The 23,380-nt window shown below is 36.0% G+C and overlaps 1 protein-coding gene across 2 annotated transcripts in view; it reads left to right on the top strand.

Annotated features, from left to right (window-relative positions):
• PTPRK (protein tyrosine phosphatase receptor type K) overlaps nucleotides 1-23,380 on the top strand; it is a 561,831-nt gene that overhangs the window by 460,978 nt on the left and 77,473 nt on the right. For both annotated transcript variants that reach the window (XM_033867699.2, XM_033867698.2), the window contains exons 12-13: nucleotides 6,588-6,861; nucleotides 9,643-9,679. In XM_033867699.2, the coding sequence (XP_033723590.1) occupies nucleotides 6,588-6,861; nucleotides 9,643-9,679 (311 nt within the window). The remainder of the gene's footprint in view (nucleotides 1-6,587; nucleotides 6,862-9,642; nucleotides 9,680-23,380) is intronic.

Below are 23,380 nucleotides of genomic sequence, written 5' to 3'. Positions count from 1 at the left end.
GCTTAGCCAAGGATCACTTTGAGGAGAGGAGAGAGGTTGCTCAGAAGAAAAGGGACAATGGGCTTTCCAAATGACCACAAAGAGAAAGACTGGATATGTGACATAGTGTAGCATGTTCTATTGATAGAACAGCAGGTAGTTCAGGTCGTTGAGAAGGAAGGGTGTGTGGGAGAAGTAACAGGAGCTGAGAGTGGAGAAAAAAGTAAGAGCCCTAGCAAGAGGCTGTTTAGTGTCCGTCTAAAAACTGAAGGTGGCCACAGAAGGATTTTAAGTGGAAACTATCTTGAGCAATTGTATATTCTTAGAAAGATCACTCTGAGTAGAAACATGGAGAATGAACTGAGGGTAAACCAGACCTGAAGGCACAACAGTCTCAATGAGAAGAGCTACTGGACCACACTACAATGAAAGCAATGGAAATGCAGGTGAGGCTATGCCTCCCATATAAGATTTTACAGTGGTAAGGTGTATAAAGCTTGGTGAGAGGAGTGATAGAATGGAGACTACGGGTGAGAGATGATGGTAGAATTTATTTTAGAGGTGATAACAGAGCAAAAAGTCATTTAAGAATTCAAGATATTGGTTTTTTGAGGTTTTCAAGTAATAAATATTTTTATTGTTTTATTTGATTACTACCCCAAATCAAACAAAAGGCGTGCTCTCTCTTTGGAATGAGTTATTTGGTATATTATAAATTATATAATATTTCTGTATATTTGCCTATCTTACCAATGCTTTAACCTAGCTTTCTTTCTAAGGTGTCATGATGTGTACAAAATTTTGTACACCCCAGTGAAAAATCCTGTTCTGAATAATGCAGAACTCAGTATCACCAACCACTTTGTTCTTCAGTATTCATTAAGATGGTGTCCATATGCTAACGTAAAACTTGTGCAATGTAGTTCTGGCAAGTGTGGTTCTTTGACAAAATTAATTTTTGAATATATAATCATTCTAAAGGTTGTAAGTTGACTTAACTAGACCTTTGAATCTCCTTACCAACTTTTTTGAGATCTAGCCTTAAAACTGTCATCACTTGACAATCATTACTATGATTCAAAATGAATATTGCCCACATTTGGAATCCGTTCCCTAGAATGCATAATTTATTTTTTTCTGAAATATTTTATATTCTTCTTAAATGAACTCAAATTCTAACCTGAGTAGGTATAATTATAAATTAGAATGTGTAGAATGTCCCATTTATTAAAAGATTGACCCAATGTAGCTGTGTTTTCATATAATGAAAATAGCAGCAGAATATTGCTAAAACACAGAGAAGAATTCCTCATTGGTGAACTCAGTTTATTGTAAGGTGTAATAATGAATGTGTGTTTTATCACAGCATTTTCCAAATATAAGCTCTACCTATTTTAAGCTGGCAGGAAACTATCTATTCTAGGGTATAACTAAATGTTTATTTTGTAGGTAAAACCTAAACTTGCATTTTAAAATATTAAGTACCATATATTTTTAGATAGGTAACTAGGATATAGTCATGAAATGCCATCAAAACCATCATTTCTTCCACAGTTATATTAGGAAAAGAAAGTGTCTGATGCTCAGTGTTAGCTTAACAGATATACGGATCAGAATATAGAACTGAGTTTAGTTGGAGTACAAACCTTGTATGTTGGAGTTATTTCCTGGGTCAGTTGGTCACATATACACAGCTTGAAACATTAGGACTACCGTCCTCATAGATCTGCAGAGTATTTCATTACAAAGAGATCAAATAGTTGCATCTGATTTTCCTTTGGCCCCATTTTATGGGCACACAGGTCATGTGGTCCAAGTAAAATCAAATAGATGTTATTTTAACTTAATGTTTATTCTATAGAATCATAGTAGGTAGGATTTTTTTTTTTTTCTAACGGAAACCATGAGGAGGTGTGCCCTTTGTGTTAAATCTTCTTTCCAGCCTTTAGAGGACTTCAGCCCAGCCAACAACTTTTGCGACCTTGAGAAACTCTGAGCCAGAACCTCTAGCTGAGCCACTCCCAAGTTCCTGATCCCTAGAAACTGTGGGATAATAAATGCCTGTTGTTTTGAGCCACAGAGTTTGGGGATAACTTGTTATGCAGCAGGAGATAACTAATACAAGCACCCACAAAGCTGAAGCTTTCTCTTCCTTCAGGTTTCTGCTTAAAGGGCACATAGGTCTTTCTTGACCACTGCTTATAAAATAGAACTCTTCATCCTGTCATTCCCTATGCCCCATCTTGATTTATTTTTCTTTATTGTTTTTATCCCCTCTTCAACATATGTGTAGTTTTTTTTTTAATTTATGTTTATTTTTTTATATTTCCCTAATAAAATGTAAGCTTCATGAGAGGAGAGACTTTTACTACTATGTTCATTATTGTAACCTCAGCACTTAAAATGGTGCATGGATACTATTATAATAGTATAATACCAGATAGTATTTGTAATGTAGCATGGTAGTGATAAAAGCAATAAATATTATAAGACAGTGGTTCTTGCCCTTTTCTCAACCCCAGAATTCCCAGAGAGATACTACTGATAGTACCTATCAATGCATCTGTGGCATTATCATTTGTGGGTGGATTAAGGACTAAATTGAAAAGGCATCCCACATGACTGAGTTCTACCCATAGTTCACCCTTTCGTTACCTCTACCTCAAGCATTACTTCCATTGGCTTTAGGAGACAGAGTAATTACTGAGTGAACTAGTTAGAGAAGGCTTTATGTCAGAAGTAGAAAAGCTAGAAAAGGAGAAAGGAGGAAACTCTTTGACAGTATATTTGGTATGTTTAGGTAACAATGGTCATACAAGTTTGAGATGGGTGATATACATTAGGAGGTAGTGAGAGCAAGATGGAGATACCAGGATGTGGTAAGATATTAACCCCGGTGTAGTGAGAATAGATTTTGATGATGGGAGAGCATCACATAATTTTGACAAAGCTGAATGTTGGAGAAGAGTAGTTAATGTCCAAAGTGGTGTTTTTGGAAAATATCAGCAGTGTTCAAAATGATTCTCTTTTGCATTCTCCATGAACAGTTTATGGCGTACAGAGAATACTCAAAAGATAATTGACAGAATGTATGGCTAGGTAGGTGGGTGCCTAGATTACCTGAAGGAGAAAATGAAGGCAAGAAAACTAGACCAGTAATATGAACATAAAGTTATAAATATCTCCCTAATGCTGGAAGCAATGAGTATAAAAAGAAATGGTATATTGCAAGGGAGCTAAAACATGATTAAAAATAAAATTGGTTAAAGTTAATGCCAGCATTTTGAGCTTTGTTGATTCAGAAACTAGTAGTTCCTCTTACAGAAATAGGAAAGTTGTGATAGACCTGGATTGTATGTTTAAGGAGTGAAGAAATGGAGAGCAGGAAACATGATGTGCACCAAAATGGTCATTAAACCTTTACTTCTGTGCATTATCAAAATGTTGGCATTGGGGCAGTCAGTAGGAACAATGGTGGTTATGAGATCTTGGGAAGTCTATTGATGAGAGGAACTGTAAAGCATTAGAGCTAGGGAATTTCTCCTGAAGCTTTAAGCAGACATTTTAGATAAAAAAGTGAGGAAGTATACAATTGTATAATTTGTTATTTGATATCACCTAGAAGTTGTACAAGCTAAAACTTAAACCAGAATCACAGAGGGTATAATTCCTAATGGGTTAAAAAAAAATCCATTGTAGGTTGTTATAGGCGACTTTGAGTTCATCTCCAACATTTTTAAACATTAAATAAGGAAGAACATCTACCATGTCTATCATATAATTGCTTTGAGCTAATGGCAAAATCCCTGTGTATGTTTTTTTTACAGTCATAACTGAAGGGAAGTTGTACGATGAGAAGTCATTATTTGGCCTCCTAAAAAACTAAAAATGACTACCTACCAATGTTTAATCAAATTAAATTACAGTATAGTGAAATCATTTTTAGTTTTTTAACATAAAGAAATCATATTTTGAGTGTTAAGATTCATGATGCCAGTATATTGATTTTAACTTAATTGTAGAAATATTTTAAAAATTAATTAAAAGGAATGGGGAAATATGAAATATAGGTAGAGTGAATAAAACTATCTGATGGCTTTGGAATATTTAAATTTGCCAGAGTACTAAGCTCAAATAATATTTAGATCTTGCTAGAGTTAAGTACCATTAGGTAATCAGACCCCACAAGGATGAAAGAGCACAGACCCATTACATGTAATCGGTCAAATCACTTCTAATTTGATTTCCCATTCCTTATTTTCTGTCCTTTAATTTGTACTGATAAATAAGAAAGTAGCAGGGAAAAAACAACTTTAGAAAAATGCGGAATATGTGGTAAAGAACAACATACTCAGACAAATTGAACAATGAAGGTAAGATCATTTATTTTAAAAAGAACTTCATAATTTTTAGTTTGGGGCTCCATCTCAAGTTCGATGAGATCTTTCCCAAAGAGCAGATCGTACCTTTTCTTCCTTTACTCCCCTCCAACATCGGCAGTTTGCTTTTGTTCTTAATAGATCTGAAGAGACAAGCTGACTTGTGTGAAGTTCCTTAATTTGGAATGTACAACCTATGTCATTTTAATAGAATTAGTTAAGACTGAATGTTCACCAGATGTTCTGGATTTTTCTAGAGGTATGGACTAATTAACAAGGAATTTATTTATAAAGATTAGGTTAAACAATTAGCAAGGATGGGTAATTATCATTATTGCCCATTAGCGCAAGAACATAAGGTTAGATTTATTTGAGGAGTGTGCATGTGAGAGTTTATCTACACATATGTATGTATCCACAGGATACACAGATGTATAACATACAGATATAGATTCTAAATTAAAAATAAACAGAAAAAGAAAAGACTAGGTTTGCCTAACATACCATATGTCAGCTATGATCTCTCTCCTTTTTTTTTTCTCTCCAAGGGCTATGCTTATGTATTTCCTGTATTTTAAAAGTGACAAGTGCCTGCTCCACAGACCCCTCAGAGAGCATGTATCTTGTCAATAGGGTTCCCTGGAGCTTAGAGAACCAACTTGGCAGAGGTATAGAGAATGATACAGTATATATAATTTCAAATAACATAGAATTCTGCCTTAGTTACTTGCCCAAATCTCAGTTTCTGACATTTGTACAATTTCTGTCCTATTTCTAAAGGAAAGGAGATGGATACCAACCTACCAATTTCTTAGCATTATTTTAATGAAAAATGGGAACTTGAATAATTAGGAAGAAAAGAAAATCTTTAATTTATAAAGCTCCTTTCTCTTATTCTATGTTAAGTTTTCTGTTTCTAGGTATAACAGAGTTTATATTAAATTAGAGTTTTATACTAGATTCTAAACTGGCATAAAATTTAATGTCTAATTGCCTTCGATGCAAATTTTATCTCTCTCTCGCCTTTCTTTATTTTTTGGAAGTTCATTAAAGAAAATATTCTATTGCTGCTGGAGATCCCTTGAATAGCAACTGGTTTCTCCATATAGAATGAGCATATTTGCCTGGAAGTTCAAGATTCAAACACACATCCCTACACACAGCTTATTTATATTTAATTTATATGTGACCATAGTGCATTCTCTCATAATTGTCAGGAATTTAAAAATATATTTCTTTTAAATTCATTATATATATGTAATATACAAAATATATAAAAATATATTGATAATGTCAGTTTTCTCAGGTGTACATTACCTAAAAACAGTTTGCCTAAAGAATGTCCTACAAAGAAAATTATTAACATACCAGTTGCAGAAATTGATTAAAATTTTAATTAGTGATGAGGCAGATCTTTATTTTAAAGTTGCATTATTTTCTCTCTCCTTTCCTCTATAAAAGATTAGCTATTAGAGAAAAGTTTTAAGACTTTTAAGAAAGGTATTAGAAGGTTTAAGTTTGAGGTTTAATAGGCCAAATGCCATCTGTTCCTACAATTTGTAACACTTTATTATTAACAACTCTAGCAGAAGGAGGCAGTCTATTTCGGTGGCGAGGACAGATTTCTGTCCATCTGTGCCCGTATTGCAGCGTGTCACTTGTGCTTTAGATCTGCATAGCTCTGAGCCGAAGTTGATGCCATGGCAAGGTCAAGAGGTGGAGAAGCCTGTCAGCACATTCTGTCTCTAACACGATGACAGCCACAAACTGGGGCTTCAAGCCCCGCCCTGAGGCAGTCACTCTGTTGGGCCTTGGAGCTGGGCCTTCCACACTATGATTTCAAAGGAAAATGTTAAGTTTAAACATTTTAAAATATCAGACAAAGAACTTAATGTATGATGTGTCTCTGCTTAATGTCAGGTTCCTTATTAGGGTGGTTCATCTCTCAACATTTAAAAATGTGTGGAGTTCTGTGGTGATTCGTCTTTTTTTTTTTTCTTCAGGTCCTTAGTAATTACATTGGGGTTAGAGGGAAGCAGAATCCATGTGAAATTCTATTTTACTGCAAAATAGCTTGAAAACCAGAATGCAGGAGGATAAGTCTGACTTGAAAGACTTTGAAACGTTGCATGTTGACATTAAGTACGCTGTTCCTTTTTTGAGAAATCTCACTATCTAGAATCTCTAAATGTGTGCTTTTTTTTTTTTTTTTTTTCTTTTTCCAAAAAGTGCCTATCAGATTGTTGTGGAGGAATTGCACCCTCACCGAACCAAGAGAGAAGCCAGAGCCATGGAATGCTACCAGGTTCCTGTCACATACCAAAATGCCATGAATGGGGGTGCACCGTACTACTTCGCTGCTGAACTACCCCCAGGGAATCTTCCCGAACCTGCCCCATTCACCGTGGGCGATAATAGGACCTATCAGGGCTTTTGGAACCCCCCTTTGGCTCCACGCAAAGGATACAACATCTATTTCCAGGCAATGAGCAGTGTGGAGAAGGTGAGCTTCCTCCGAGATTTTGCTTTTTCACTGACCCGAGGAAAAGCTGCTGTTGAATTTTATAAATACTCAGTAACATTTGTCAGGTGAAAAAAATAAAAAGTACGAAACAATCGGTGTGTAGCGGGTGTGTTGTTTCTGTTCCCAGCAACATGCACAGTTTGGGGCCTACTGTAGGGCTGGGGCTCCATGCCAGTTACATCGCACAGCATTCCTGTTTCCTAGTAACTGCTTCTCCTTGAGCCCTCTTCAGGAAAGCCCACAAGGGCAATTGTGAGTAAAATGATTTGAAAAGGTGGGTGTGCTGCTGCTGGGACTCCAGCCCCAGTAAATATGGAGCATTGTTCTGTCTTCTTTGCTCAATAGTGGCACGCTTCAGAAGATTAAATTTACTGCAGGATAAACAGAATGCGTGTTCCACAGCAGGCTAATAAACCCTTATAAACTTTTCAGGGGTTACAAGCCAAATAGTAAATAACTAGTAACAGTCCTCTGATTACAAAGTAATAGGGCGCCTGTGGTATATCGTGACAAAACCGAAACAGAAGGCAGCCTGGCAAGGGTGGGATGCTGTGCGGTTAAAGAAGTCTGTTTTCCGTCTCCCTGGCTGCCCTTCTTTTTCCCATTCTGGACACAGTTGTTTTTGAACACTGCCATGGATCCCAAATGAGTATTGAAGAGGGAAACACAACAGGAAGTTAGAAACTACCAGTGGTTCCATACGTGGGGAAATAACCTGGCCTTCTTTCTCTTGAAAGATTTTCTTTCCTAAAACATATTTTTTTAATTAATTTATTTATTTATTTATTTTTGCATGGAGGTGTAGAAAAAAAATGTTGAGAGTAGAAACCTTTTACAACTTAAAATTCAATAGAAGAATGACATTTTTATGTACTTGTAGCTATATAGGAAATTGCTGTATTTGGGTAATTGAGTCCCTGACGTGGGTACCTGGCAGATGTGAAATATGTGCTGTCCTATGGCAAAAGCCGTATTATATCTTGGAATAGTTTCATTGGAAGATATAACAATCCATTTGCATTTCTGTAAGGGGCCATGAGAACTCAGGGTATTGACTGGCTGCTTTTGAATGAAAGCTTTATCTTTGTGCTTACCTGCATGGCTGGTTTACAGTATATGGAAAGAAAAATGCCACAGCATCTTCTAAGATGTACTTCAAAGCCAGAGGCTGCTCATGTTTTAAAATGCTCTTCTCATCTTCTAGTTTATTTTTACCTAAGTGGGAGTTGGCTGCCCACTTCCCACCCACACATCATTCCGTGCCAGTACCATGATGGGACTGCTCAAAAAAGAGACAACCATGGAAGTTTTATTCCATTCTGGGTAGTATGGTTCTGTGTTTGGGTATTCATCTTTAGAAAGGTGAGAGATTCCAGATTAACTTTTGTTACTTGGTCTGTGGTATGAGAGAAGTGTTAATGAATGTCTGTTACTTACAAAGAATTTCCACTGGCACTCTTTAAAAGCTTTGATATGAATTTTCTCTTCTAATTGCTAATATATCTACATGTGGTTTAATCAAAGTACAGAGTAGCAAGAATATATTTCACAGTTATCTTGGAAAAAAGTTTTAAAATTGACATGGCTCCTATCAGCAGAGGCTGGTAATCCTGATAGACTTAACAGCAATTACTTTTAGGAAATCAAAGTCCCTTTGAGCCTTTATGGGAATGTGAAACAGTTTCTTGGAGCTTACTAGGAAGGCTTCAGGTCACAATTAAGTAATAGAAGTGCAGATTTTCATTTTTAATTACTAATTTCCCCCTCAATGCTTTATTTTGTTTAACTTAAAAATAATAAATGCCTAAGAGAAAAGTATATAAAGTCTTGGTTTATCAATCTATAGAACTGCTCAAGATGGAGTTACAAATACACCTTGAAAACAAATAGCCTCTGTTTTGTTCACTGTCTTTAACATCTAGAGGAGGAAAATAATCCCACCAAGAAATATTTAATCTGTAACAACTAGATTAAAAAGGAAAAAAGAACAGATAAAATATGCTGTAACTGTGATGCAATTTTTTGATGATCTTTCTAACTTTCATCATTTAGCTCTTTAGTCATGCTGGGATCCAAGTGAAAGTATGTAATGTTCAGCTTTGGTCTGAGTCTACAGCTATGAGGTGAAAATGAAATTTATATTTGGGGGACTTCCCTGGTGGTGCAGTGGATGAGACTCCGTGCTCCCAATGCAGGGGGGCCTGGATTCGATCCCTGGTCAGGGAACTAGATCCCACATGCCTGTCGCAACTAAGAGTTCGCATGCCACAGCTAAGGAGGCTACATACCTCAAATAAGGAGCCCTGGAGCCGCAACTAAGGAGCCAGCACTCCACAACTAGGGAGCCCTCCTGCTGCAACTAAGACCTGGTGCAACCAAATAAATAAATAAATATTTTTTAAAAAAAGAAATTTATATTTGGGTCTGATTTGTATTAGCTTTGCAAATACATTTTTCTTTCTGATCGTTCAGAAAGTACAATAAATGCAAATAGAATGGTATACTGCTTGTCCCAGACAAGATAGCCTGTTTCATTACAAGGTGAAGACAGATACCTACACCTTTAGAAAATACTAAAATTTTTAAGTTATTTTAGATTTTTTTTAAAGTCTCTGCATGAACATAAATAAAAAATCATGTCCTTAATACCGCTATTCTTTATAAACCTGTTTTGTAACCCCAGATTGATCTTCATACTAGTTATAGTTTATGAAATATGTATACCTGACCATTTTCTTTTTTTTTTTTTTACTCCCTCAGGAAACTAAAACCCAGTGTGTAAGAATTGCTACCAAAGGTAAGAGGTTTGCTTTTTTTTTTTCCCCAAATTCCATTCACCAACTTTCTAAAATGAAAGAGCTTTGTTCCCAGTTTCAGGGCTAATTAAATGTGGCACGTCTATTACAGAGTATTTGTAGTAGGGCCTAGTTAAACTGCCAGCCAAGTTCTCTGACTCACTTGGGTGTCTTTAACATGTAATGGAGTGATACTTTCCATCCTCTAGTATTTGACTGGAGGAATCTTGTTCTGAGAATAGGAAAGATTTAGAAAACTTTAGAAGGACTTGTTTCTGCCATTTATTAGTATCTGAAAGGTCTTGTGCTGCTGATCAGCCAACATATTAGGAAAAGCTCAGCAATATCAGCTGAAAATAGCATATTCCTTATTTAAAAACCTCTGTTACTTTCTGTGGTAGACAATCAAACACAAAAAGATGGAGCTGGTCTAGGCATATGCAAGGGTATGGACAGAGATGGGTCCATATTGCTAGTGCAGTTTGATTGAAGATGCTTTACTTTTTTTTAATCTAAAAAATTTTTTTAATCCAACTGATGCCAAGAAATTAGATCTGGGAACAGCCAAGACTTCTCCTCCTTATATTGCATATTATAGTTTAGTTGCCTTGTTTCTTTAAGAGAAAACATTTTCATCTTTGAATGAATATTTAGAGTTCAGAGTGGGAGAAAGTCTCCTGCATTCACAATGTTTATAATCTTTCACTTAAGAGTTATTTGGCTGTGCCAGCAAGGGAGAGAGAGCTACTTGGTGTATGTATTCTAGCAAGAGAAATGAGAAAAAGCTGTTCATATGCAGAGGTGGGGCTCCGCAGAGGGTTGGTGCTTTGGGTGGTTTGCTGCCAGAATTAGTATTAGGCCCCCATTCATGAGCAGTAGTTGATTCATTTGGAGTAAAAATGAATGGCCATATTCTGTTTGTGCTGGCATCTTTCCTTTCATCATTTTTCTCCATCTAATCATCAATCTGCTCAATTAAGCATTTGTTTTATACTCTTGATTTGTAAAGGCAATAACAAAAGACTTCCCTTGACTCATGAGGAGTAATAAAAAAGCTTCACAGAAGAGAAAAAATATACATTTTTTCAATTCAAATACTAAGATTCCTCGTGATATTTTAAACAATAAAGCAATCCTAAATGAAGGAAAAGAGAAAGTATATACAGATGCATATAATGTATAGGCATTTATTTTATTTTAAAAACTTGGCATATGGATCAAGAATTAAAGTTGACATTTTTAGAAGATAATAGCAGAAGGCATTTAGGACCTATGCTTTTCTGGATTTGAAATAGAACCAGAAATGTAAAATGGTCTCATGTCAGCCTGCGAGAAGTTTTTTAGATATGGATAAATGATTCTAAAATTTAAAATTTTCTTATTCGGCTATTTAATTATTTGCATTTACATGAGCTTAAGTGTCATGTTGTCCCACGCTCAATACAAATAAAATTATGATGACAAATATCATATTATATTTTGACTGCAGGAGAGCTGGGATTATGGAAATTAGATTTACCATGTGGCATAGAATATTTGCCAGAAACTCAGAGGTAGTAAGATAGGGAGCATTTGTGGTAGTTTCTTCTTTGCCTAATAATCTAGCCCTGCTGTACTTCTGGGTCTCAGGTTGACAGCGTGGTTTACTGCGTGAAAGAAATCTGGCCTCAGACTATCTGGGTTCAAATCCTGACTTTGCCCCTTCTTACTGTTATTTAAAGTTGGGCAAAATGTTTAACCTCTCATTCTAAAAATAAGAATGATAGGGCTTCCCTGGTGGCATAGTGGTTGAGAGTCCGCCTGCCGATGCAGGGGACACGGGTTCGTGCCCCGATCCGGGAAGATCCCACATGCTGCGGAGCACCTGGGCCCGTGAGCCATGGCCGCTGAGCCTGCGTGTCCGGAGCCTGTGCTCCGCAACGGGAGAGGCCACAACAGTGAGAGGCCCGCGTACCAAAAAAAAAAAAGAATGATAAGAGTACCTACCCCTTACTAGTATTGTGAAGATTAAAATAATTTATATGTACAAAATGCCTGAATAGTACCTAGTATACTATAACTATCAGTTAAGAGTTAACTGCTGTTTTATCATCACCATAATTATCATAATCCTTTCGTACCTTGCTTCAGAAGGACATAAGCTGTGTTATGTAGTAATGAAAGAAATAAAAATGAAACTAAGTTTTCGTGATAGAGATTACTTGGGGAAAAAGTAAGGGGTTTTGTTTTTATTTTTTATTTGTTTATTTTTAATATATTTCTATCCAGATCTAATGTAATGCCTTCTCTGGACACTTAGCATTTTTCTACATAGAAAAAAAACACATTATTAAGGTAAAATTACTTTTTGCCTGACTATGTTTTAAACTAACAACATACAAGTATGGTCAGCTTTCATACTAAAAATTTTCAGTATGAAAATTAAAACATTTCTGGCAGGGCATGTTGAAGATATACTTATTAAATGACATAACCATATTGACTAGGAAGGGAAGAAGGAACCTTCTGGGCAAGGAATGATTCAATATTTCACAGGTGTCTAGTATACGTAGGCAAAAACCTATTAAACTGTATACTTAAAATGTGTGCACTGGGGCTTCCCTGGTGGAGCAGTGGTTAAGAATCCGCCTGCCAACACAGGGGACACGGGTTCAAGCCCTGGTCGGGGAGGATCCCACATGCCCCGGAGCAGCTAGGCCCCTGCACCACAACTACTAAGTCTGCGCTCTAGAGCCCGTGCGCCACAACTACTGAGCCCATGTGCCACAACTACTGAAGCCTGCATGCCTAGAGTCTGTCCTCCTCAACAAGAGAGGCCACTGCAATAAGAAGCCCGTGCACCGCAACGAAGAGTAGCCCCCACTCGCCATAACCAGGGAAAGCCCGCGCACAGCAACAAAGACCCAACACAGCCAAAAATAAATTAAAATATAATAAATAAATTTTTTTTAAATGTGTGCACTGTACTGACTTAGGGCACTGGAAATTCTTGTGGGAAATGTGAAAGAATTTAAAAGCCAAGAACAAGTAGCCCACACACTAAAATAGCATGATCATTTTGAAAATATTTTGACTTGTGAAAATTATTCTAAAAAATTTCCAATGTAATGGATTGCTTCCTGCCTTCTTGGAAGTCACACCTGTTGGTAGCCAACACATAAAGAGAATACAGACATTGACTTGACTGGTAAAGAAAACATATGAATAATCAACGTCATAAGGTCTAAAATAAATAGTGATGTGAATATATATTATGAGACAAAAGAAGCGTTCTGGGAGTTAGGTTCATTGCAGTTGGGATCATTGGTCCTGCTCTCTGACTCCCATTTAGTTAAGAAGTCCCTGAGAAGACATGTGTCAGGAATGGAGTGGAAAGGTTAATCTAAATTATACTGGAAATCATGAAAGTCATACCGTTTATACAATAGCATATCCAAACCCAAAATTGTAAACATACAAAAAGGAATTTAGTCCGCTGCTATCTTTGGAAAGCAAAAAGGAGAATAAGTCTCAGGAAAGGTTTCTGTCGTACATCAAGAAAAAGGGCCAAGCTTGGAAAGTCACTTGTCCAGTGAAGAGCATCGTGCAACTTGCATGCTCAACATGTATAGGTACAAGTCTCTCTGACCACTGAAAGAACACTGTTTAGACTGATATCAGTTTGCTTTATGTCTTTTTACATATAATTTATAACAATGCTCAAAACTGGTATACACACACAAAATTATTTGTAAATTAGCAGCTAAGAATCTTGTGCCATGGTACCATAAAGAATGTATACCACTATAACTTTATTCTTTTCTCAAGGAAAATATTCAGTGAGTGATATTTTAATGGTTAGATTTAAATATGAAAATATTATATGATTATAATAGAAATTACTCAATGGGTTTTCAAAAGTATTTCTCAGGAAATATGCTTTATCCATATTAAACTAACAAGATGTATTTCAACTGAATTTTTATTTTATCTTGGTCAATAATATCTCGCATATTATGTCATTTAAAGTGTTCTCAATATATAAATAATCATTTATGGAACCACATACTCAATTTACATAAAATTATTCTATAAGCAAGCAAGCATTGGTAAGTAATCAAGATATCAAATAATTCCCTAGAATAAAACTAAGAAATAAGACCAATAGTATATGAAATTGAAAGTATTATAATCTGTTTATATAAGTAGTTTACATTTTGAAACTATTTTGATTGTGTCCAATTTCCCCTCATGTTCATTTCTGGGTTTTTTTAGAAGAAAACTGATAATTTAAAATTTTAATTTCGATGGAGGTTCCTATGTTGGTAAAATCTGTCCATTTCCAATAAAAGCTATCAAGTTTAATAGAACAGAAAAGTGTAATATAAGTAAATTTATTTGAACATAGCATTTAAGGTGAAAAAGAGGATTTTTTCCTTAAGTTAATGAAATACAGCTACTTTTTATGTTGTGACAAACCCTTAAGTTTTCAAGTCAAGAATGGATTTTATTCCAAATCTCCATTTGTAAATAGTTTGCTTTGGCAAACTGCTGTTTGTCTACCCATTAACCATTCTTTGACTTCTTCCAATTTCATTTGGATATCAATATGCCAGTCATGTATTTAGCATTTATTTAATGCCTGTTTTACACCAAACAACGTTCTAGGCCTTGGAGATAGAGCAGTAAATAAATATAGACAAAGCCCTAACTTCTATGAACTTAAATTCCAGTAGGGGGAAACAGACCAGACACAAATTCTTTGCCGAGAAATAAAGCAGTAAGTGAGGATAGGGAATGCTGGGACTTGTGTCTAGGGCATCGCTATTTTGTATACAGTTATCAGAGAAAGACACACTGGTGAGGTGAAGGAAATGAGAGAGGGACCCATGCAGGGGAGCAGCTTTCACGGCAGAAGGAACACACGCAGAGACCTTGAGGAGAAAGTACCTTCGCTGCTCAGGGGAGGTAGACTCAAGACGCAGGGGATGAATCAGATTGGTCTTAATTAGTGATTCTCAAACTTTAGCTCGAGTCAGAATTACCTGGAGGGCTTGTTAAAGCGGATTGTTGAGCCTCAACTCCACAGTTTCTGAATCAGTAGTCCTGGAGAGGGGCTCAAGAATGTGCATTTCTCACAGGTTTGCAGCTGAGACTGATGCTATTGCTCAGGTGACTACACTTTGATAGTCACTGGTCTTCTAAGAAAATTTTTTCTTCCTGACTTCTGGAAGGAGAGATAGCAGAGACAACCCCCAACCCATCCATCTTATTTTGAGCATTATTTTGTAAGGATGTGATATTTAGAAAGTTGAGAACCAAATTGGTTAAAAAGAGGAGAACATTAAAGAAAACAAATAAGCCAACTCAAAGCCCTAACAACTCTGAGCTGAGATACCAATTGCTGGAACTCCTTAACTCCAAATATTGATGTGTGAAAAAAATAAATGTCCTTATTATCAAAACCACTACTGGTGGGTAATCTGTTACTTGCAGCAGGTAATGTCTGAACTGACATTTGATTTTTATTTCCCCTTAGGAATAATAATGAAAAATAGTAGTTTGGTTCCAAGATGAGGTATAAAGGACCAATTATTTCATGGAACGATTGGAAGAGAGCACTTAAACTCCATATAACTCAATCATTGACCTTTAAAAGTAGGGAATCTCCTGTTAGGTGTCAGTCTAGAATATTAGGAACCCGTTTGTTGCCTTGGAATAGGTACTTTGGTAGGATTATCCTTACTTGGTCCTCGAAGGAGCTGGAAAGGAGGAACCCACATGGTTCTTCTAGAAGCCATGGAAAGAAGAGAATTCCAAACACTAAAGCATGCATGTGTCCGTTCATCCATTCATTTAATATCAGCTTATTTATTCTTTTGATAAACCCAAAGTTGACCTGTGATTGTGAAAGGTGTTGGTTTAACTATTTTGTATATTCCCATCCTGGGAACGGTCTAAATCAGATCATTATTAATTCAGAATATTACTTATATTAAACAGTGATGATATAGGTCTTTGCCAACCCCTCAATATATCTTGACTTCACTGCTAGCATGCATTTTAAACATGCATTCCAATATTAAGAAAAATTCGCTTGTTACAAAAGAGTAGGTGTGCATGGAAGATTTTCTCCAATATATATGGAAGCATACAAACACTGGTAATATTTTATTTACTTTATTCTTTCTTCCCTCCTTTGCTATTTATTCCCTAATTACTGGATAAAGAATAGTTTCTTAAAAAGCATTTGCTTCATAGTTTTAATTTTTTCTTATGCTCCTTTTGTCAAATTTTTTCATTGGTGCCCTTTTCTCTGAGTGTGCAGATGGATGAAAGTACCTTATTTTAAGTGATCAGGCATTCAAAAATAACAAGCATGAGAAGTAAAAAAACACTTAGCCTGTCAAGAAGTTACAGTAATACCATGGAAGCTCCATTTGGTTGTACCATGTGTGTAGAATCTTTCTGACTGAATTCATTCCCACCATGTTTATCACACATGAACTTGAGTACATCTCAACAATCTCGGCTCTTAAATTGCACTCTTGGGCAGTATCCTTCACAGCTGCAGAGAAGGGAGATTTGAAAGTAGGGGTGAGGTTTGAAGAAAAAAATATATTTAATTGGATTTCAGGCTCTAAAATCCTAACAGTTTGTTAAATTGTATGAAGATGCTTTATATTTTGCCAGCTACATGTTGAAGGAAATGGTAAAGCATCAGGAAGAAATTTTCAGATCCATTTATACCGCTTTTTATGCTGATGGAAACTAAGGTCAACTGTGATGCTTTAGTCTGGCTATTAAGAAATCCTGGGTAGGGGTGGGGCTTTTCTGGGTCCTGAGGATAGAATTAGCTTTGAGGAAGCTGCCAGCTCTTCTGAAAAATTGTAATCAGCGAGACTAACTTTGTTGTTCTTCCTCTGAATGCCTAAGTACTTTTGCTGGTACTCACACTCCTTTCTCTCACGAGGGAAAGGAATGTGCATCATTCTTCTTGCCTATTGTATCTATGTACTCGTTTTCAAAAATTAATCTGATTTGGGGTTTCCTTTTTCTTCAACTCAGAAGGGAGGGAATTGCAGGAAAGTATATTAGTAATAGACTACAGCCCGAGGAAAATGAAAGTATATCTAAGTGAAACCAAGCAGGGAGGAAGTACAGTTTTAATAAAGCTTAAATCAGTGATTCACGGCTTGGAACTAACCTCTGTCAGGCAGCAATATTTCCTTGTGCTCTGTCAAAGGCCTTATCCTTGTAAATTCTTTTTTTTTAATGCAGAGAAAGTTACAAAAAATTAACAGCTACTAGAGTTTTTTTCAACTTATTTGCAAAACTAAAATATTCCTTTGCTTTTAAAAAACTGGAGGAGAAGAAAAGCATATTTCTACAGTGAAGTCAAAGGCTAATGATTCTCTAAATTATATATTCTTCCGAAATTTCTTAGGATGAAGAACTGTCTAGGTGGACTGTAAGGTTTATGAGGGTAGGGGTAACATCCGCTTATATTTGTGAAGTCCATGCCTGATATTTAATATAAATGCAGTCTCTTTGGAATGAATGAATATTAATTGTCCAGAATTATTTCACTTTTCAATGCCTTGAAGATATATTAGTCGTCTTCTTTTACTACATCTTTGTTTTATTGACATACTTTAGAAATAATTTGAAGTGTTTCTTTTTAATCTACAGAAAAAGAAAAAAATTAATGAATAAAAAGTTTGCCCTCTTGGTATTCCAGTCAGTTTTTGATTCCCTTCCATCTAAACTATACTACAGTCTTAGAATGGAAAAAAAATTATGTAGAAAGAAAAGTTTTGCTTGAGTTATTCATTTTATTTTTTCTTATATTAATTTTTACCTTTTTCTTTATGAGGAGAGTAGGTTTAAAAAGTAAAGACTAGAAAAAATAGAATAAAAATTATATATGTAATATAATTATGTATACTGTGTAAGTATTCTGCTAAAGTAATGGGCAGTTTTTAAAAACAGAAGAGTTACTGATGGGAAATTTCTGGCTAGTGATGATTTTTAATTCATTTTAAGAAGACAATTGAACTTTATTTACTTATTATTATACTTATTATAATTTTTAGCAGTTGTACATTATGAAAATATTACTAATTTATTTTGCAGACATTTTAGAAATTTCAATAGCATTTCCTCTATTTTTATAACAAACTATTTTTCAAATTGAAAATAATGCTGACATACACACACCTGTTATATACAGAATATATATACAGAATAACATGAGCCAGGAATGCAGGTGGCCTCAGGAAACTAGAAAGGACAAAGAAACGATTTTCCCCTTTGAGCCTCCAGAAGGGAACACAGGCCTGCCAAACCTCAATTTCAGTGCCATAACATTCATTTAGGACTTCTGACATCTAGAACCATAGATAATAAATTTGTGTTGTTTTAACTCACGAATGTGTGGCAATTTGTTACAGCATAAAAAGTAACTAATACAGATTTTGGTGCCTGGAAATGGGGTCCTGCTGTAGCAAATACCTAAAAATATGGACATAACTTTGGAAGTGGGCAGGGGCAGGGGCTTGGAAGAATTTTGAGGAGCAAGACAGAAAAAGCTTGAATTGCCTTTAACAGACTGTCGGTAGAAACGTGAATGCTGAAGTGTCTACTGTCAGAAGAAAACAAGGAACATGTTGCTGGAAACTGGAAGAAAAAGGATCTTTTTTATGTGCCAGAAATTTAGCTGAATTGTGTCCTGTGGTTATATGGGAAGCAAAATTTGTAAACGATGAACTTGGATATGTAGGTGAGGAGATTTCTAAGCACTGTTGAAGGTGCAACCTTTCTGCACGTTCACACCTTCACACACACACACATTTATTATTTGTTGACGTTATTATCTTTATATAGTGGCAATACAGATTCCCTATTGTAATCCTTTGATTTTGAACAAGGCAAATGCTAAACAATAGAAAACTTAAATTATTTTTATTCTTAGTAATTAAAAACAGGTCTTTAGAGTGAATCCCCACATCAAAAGGATTACATTAGTTTTATTGCAGTATTATGGTAACATGAGCTCTGCCTCTCTTTTCTTCTGTATTTATCCGATTGTAGAAATAAAAGATTAAAATCCAGTTTGGCCTCATTGAAACACATTTTCAGAGTGTTATAGTGCATTGGTTTATGATTATTGCTCCATAATACACAAAGTATTCTTTATCCCCTATCAGTTTAGTGTCTGAAATTATGCATTCTGTTCAGTTTTTAATGAAATGTGGATTACTTTAAAGATTATCTCTCTGATTTAATAAATGGCATTAGAGTAGAAAGTTAATTGGATCTTTCTTGAATGAGCAGTGACCACTATGTGTGATTGATAGGAGGAAAATACAGTGAATGCCATTTTTTAATTTGTTTTATGTGTTTAAAACTTTTAGATTAGTAAAGTGGGTATTTTTGTGATCAGTTTTCTCAAGTAAATTATGTAGCACCTATTACCCTTGTAAAAATCATGGTAAAATTCTAATTTCTTTTAAAAATAAAAATTTCTCAGATTTTGTGAAATTGAGATATAAAAAATGCCCCATACTTGAACACATATAATTTAGTGTGTTTTCATTTTAAAAACAGAAAATGAATGTTATCACCCAAACATCGAAATAGTTCTAGATTTGTCACCTTCCGTTTTTTACACGAATTTCAACTGAACTTTAAAATTCGGAAACTTGTTCACTTCTTTCATTGTCTACTCTTTATTCCAAGAGCCCCTGCTGTATTTACTGACAAAGGGATTACCACTTACGCGTCCTTGCTTTAGGAAATGCAGAAATTCATGTTTGTAAATATGATGCTAGAGGTGACAAAGTGATTATCACCACATTTTGTATATCCCTGGTGGTAGCAGAAGGAAGTTTACAGTTTAAGTATCACTGGCCTTTCATGAAATATACAAATTGTCCTTTTAAACCAGTGTTACTCTTCCTGATAGATGTTTGTGTGTGCAGGTGTGCCTTCCATAATGTGAATTCAAAAAGACAGTGTTTTCTTTGCTGGCTGTTGCTGTTATTTACAACACCTGGCTTTACATCTGTGCCTTTAAAGTCCCAGTCTTTGCCTTTGAGGAAACCATCAATTCTTGTATACCTCCTGCTTTCTTGGTCTCTTTGCTGCTATTCTTTCCCAGGTGAAAATCCAACTAGGCTATGCCTTTGAGGTAGGATTTCACTCTACTAGTAAAAGTGTCCTCTGCTCTCCCTAAAACCGCCATCTCAGTTCTGACTCCTTTATAAAAAGCTGCTCTGGGGGGCTTCCCTGGTGGCATAGTGGTTGAGAGTCCGCCTGCCGATGCAGGGGACACGGGTTCGTGCCCCAGTCCGGGAAGATCCCACATGCCGCGGAGCGGCTGGGCCCGTGAGCCATGGCCGCTGAGCCTGCGCGTCCGGAGCCTGTGCTCCGCAGCGGGCGAGGCCACAACAGTGAGAGGCCCGCGTACCGCAAAAAAAAAAAAAAAAAAAAAAGCTGCTTTGTATTGGCCAGGTATTCTTCTGACCTATTCAGCCAGTAGGGGAGATAGTTTGAAGTAAACGTGGTTCATTGGTGGTGATCTCACAGTGCACTAAAGACAAGAGCAAATAAGAAAATTTTTGTGGAGAAATAAGGAAGAAATAAAACTCAAGGTCCTAGGAAGTATGTAGCTAAGACTCCACCTCACATAATTTAGCTTTTCTGTAGGCTTCCTACCATATCGATTTTCAGAAGTGCTCATGGTAAAAACTACTTTTGTTGGTCTGCTAAACATTGGAAATTTGGTCATCCATCCACAATGTATTTATTGTGTGCTTACTCTCTGTCAGGCCCTCAGCCAGATATTGAGCTTCAAGTAGAGGGTTGTGGGATGGAGAGCAGGACACCTGTATGCAGTTACTGTGCAGAGCAGGTTTGAGGTAAAAATAGTCATTGGCCACATCTGTCTTAAATCATGAGCTATCATCTTCAGGGAGATTCCTCAACTCTTTTAGGATCTGTTCTTGGAAATAGGATGCTTCTCTTTTCATTTTGGTAGGATATTTACAGTCTATGTTATAGAGTTGCTATAATCTAGAATTAACTAATAACCTTCATTAAACAAATATCTTCCTGTATGAAAACTATGGAGGTGTTTTTGTTCAGATTTTATGAATCTAAGGTTGTGTTGTAGATACAAAACTTTACATGTTTACCTAAAGTGGGGATCTCTTTCCAGACTTATTTATGATCATAGAGGCATATCTATATTTCTATTTCTACCAAAAGATAGATTTTTTAAAAATTTACCATCATCCTAAGACAGTGGTCTGAAGCTTGCATTTTTTTTTAACACCTTTATTGGAGTATAATTGCTTTACAATGTTGTGTTAGTTTCTGCTGTATAACAAAGTGAATCAGCTATATGTATACATAAATCCACATATCCCCTCCCTCTTGCATCTCCCTCGCACCCACCCTATCCCACCGCTCTAGGTGGTCACAAAGCACTGAACTGATTTCCCTGTGTGATGCAGTTGCTTCCCACTAACTATCTATTTGACATTTGGTAGTATATATATGTCAGTGCTACTCTCTCATTTGGTCCCAGCTTACCCTTCCCTGTGTCCTCGAGTCCATTCTCTACATCTGCATCTTTATTCCTGTCCTGCCCCTAGGTTCGTCAGAACCTTTTTTTTTTCTTTCGATTCCATATATATGTGTTAGCATGTGGTATTTGTTTTTCTCTTTCTGACATACTTCACTCTGTATGACAGACTCTAGGTCCATCCACCTCACTACAAAACTGATTGATTTGCATATATTGAAGAATTCTTGCATTCCTGGGATAAACCCCACTTGATCATGGTATATGATCCTTTTAATGTGCTGTTGGATTCTATTTGCTAGTCTTTAGTTGAGGATTTTTGCATCTATGTTCATCAGTGATATTGGCCTGTTGTTTTCTTGCTTTGTAATGTTCTTTGTCTGGTTTTGATATCAGGGTGATGGTAGCCTCGTAGAATGAGTTTGGGAGTGTTCTTCCCTCTGCTATATTTTGGAAGAGTTTCAGAAGGATAGGTGTTATCTCTTCTCTAAATGTTTGACAGAATTTGCCTGTGAAGCCATCTGCTCCTGGGCTTATATTTGTTGGAAGATTTTTAATCACAGTTTCAATTTCAGTGCTTGTGATTAGTTTGTTTATATTGTCTATTTCTTCCTGGTTGAGTCTCAGAAGGTTGTGCTTTTATAAGAATTTGTCCATTTCTTCCAGGTTGTCCATTTTATTGGCATATAGTTGCTTGTAGTAATCTCTCATGATCCTTTGTATTTCTGCAGTGTCAGTTGTTACTTCTCCTTTTACATTTCTAATTCTGTTGATTTGAGTCTTCTCCCTTTTTTTCTTGATGAGTCTGGCTAATGGCTTATCAATTTTGTTTACCTTCTCAAAGAACCAGCTTTTAGTTTTATTGATCTTTGTTATTGTTTCCTTCATTTCTTTTCATATATTTCTGGTCTGTTATTTATGATTTCTTTCCTTCTGCTAAATTTAGGGGGTTTTTTGTTCTTCTTTCTCTAACTGCTTTCGGTGTAAGGTTAGGTTGTTTATTGGAGTTGTTTCTTGAGGTAGGATTGTATTGCTGTAAACTTCCCTTTTAGAACTGTTTTTGCTGAATCTCATAGCTTTTGGGTCGTCGTGTTTTCATTGTCATTTTTTTCTAGGTATTTTTGGATTTCCTCTTTGATTTTCTCAGTGATCTCGGTTATTTCATAGCATATTGTTTAGCCTCCCTGTGTTTGTATATTTTACAGTTTTTTCTTGTAGTTGATATCTAGTCTCATAGCATTGTGGTCAGAGAAGATACTTGATATGATTTCAATTATCTTAAATTTATCAAGGCTTGATTTGTGACCCAAGATATGATCTATCCTGGAGAATGTTCCATGAGCACTTGAGAAGAAAGTGGATTCTGTTGTTTTTGGATAGAATGTCCTGTAAATATCCATTAAGTCCATCTTGTTTAATCTGGCATTTAAAGGTGTGTTTCCTTATTTATTTTCATTTTGGATGATCTGTCCATTGGTGAAAGTGGGGTGTTAAAGTCCCCTCCTATTATTTTGTTATTGTCGATTTCCCCCTTTATGGCTGTTAGCATTTGCCTTATGTATTGAGGTGCTCCTGTGTTGGTTGCATAAATATTTACACTTGTTATATCTTCTTCTTGAATTGATGCCTTGATCATTATGTAGTGTCCTTCTTTGTCTCTTGTAATAGCCTTTATTTTAAAGTCTATTTTATCTGATATGAGAGTTGCTCTTCCAGCTTTCTTTTGATATCCATTTGCATGGAATATCTTTTTCCATCCCCTCACTTTCAGTCTGTATGTGTCCCTAGGTCTGAGTTGTGTCTCTTATTGACAGCATATATACGGGTCTTGTTTTTCTATCCATTCAGCCAGTCTATGTCTTTTGGATGGATCGTTTAATCCACTTACATTTAAGGTAATTATCAATATGTATGTTCCTCTTACCATTTTCTTAATTGTTTTGGGTTTGTTTTTGTAGGTCTTTTCCTTCTTTTGTTTCCTGCCTAGAGAAGTTCCTTTAGCATTTGTGGTAAAGCGGGTTTGGTGGTGCTGAATTCTATTAGCTTTTGCTTGTCTGTAAAAGTTAATTTCTCTGTTGAATCTGAATGATATCCTTGCTGGGTAGAGTAATCTTGGTTGTAGCATATTCCCTTT

This window comes from Tursiops truncatus, chromosome 12 (assembly GCF_011762595.2).
Source record: "Tursiops truncatus isolate mTurTru1 chromosome 12, mTurTru1.mat.Y, whole genome shotgun sequence".
In the NCBI taxonomy this organism is placed as follows: domain Eukaryota; kingdom Metazoa; phylum Chordata; class Mammalia; order Artiodactyla; family Delphinidae; genus Tursiops; species Tursiops truncatus.
Note: the sequence above shows the minus strand (reverse complement) of the source record. Positions and strands in the feature narration are given on the sequence as shown.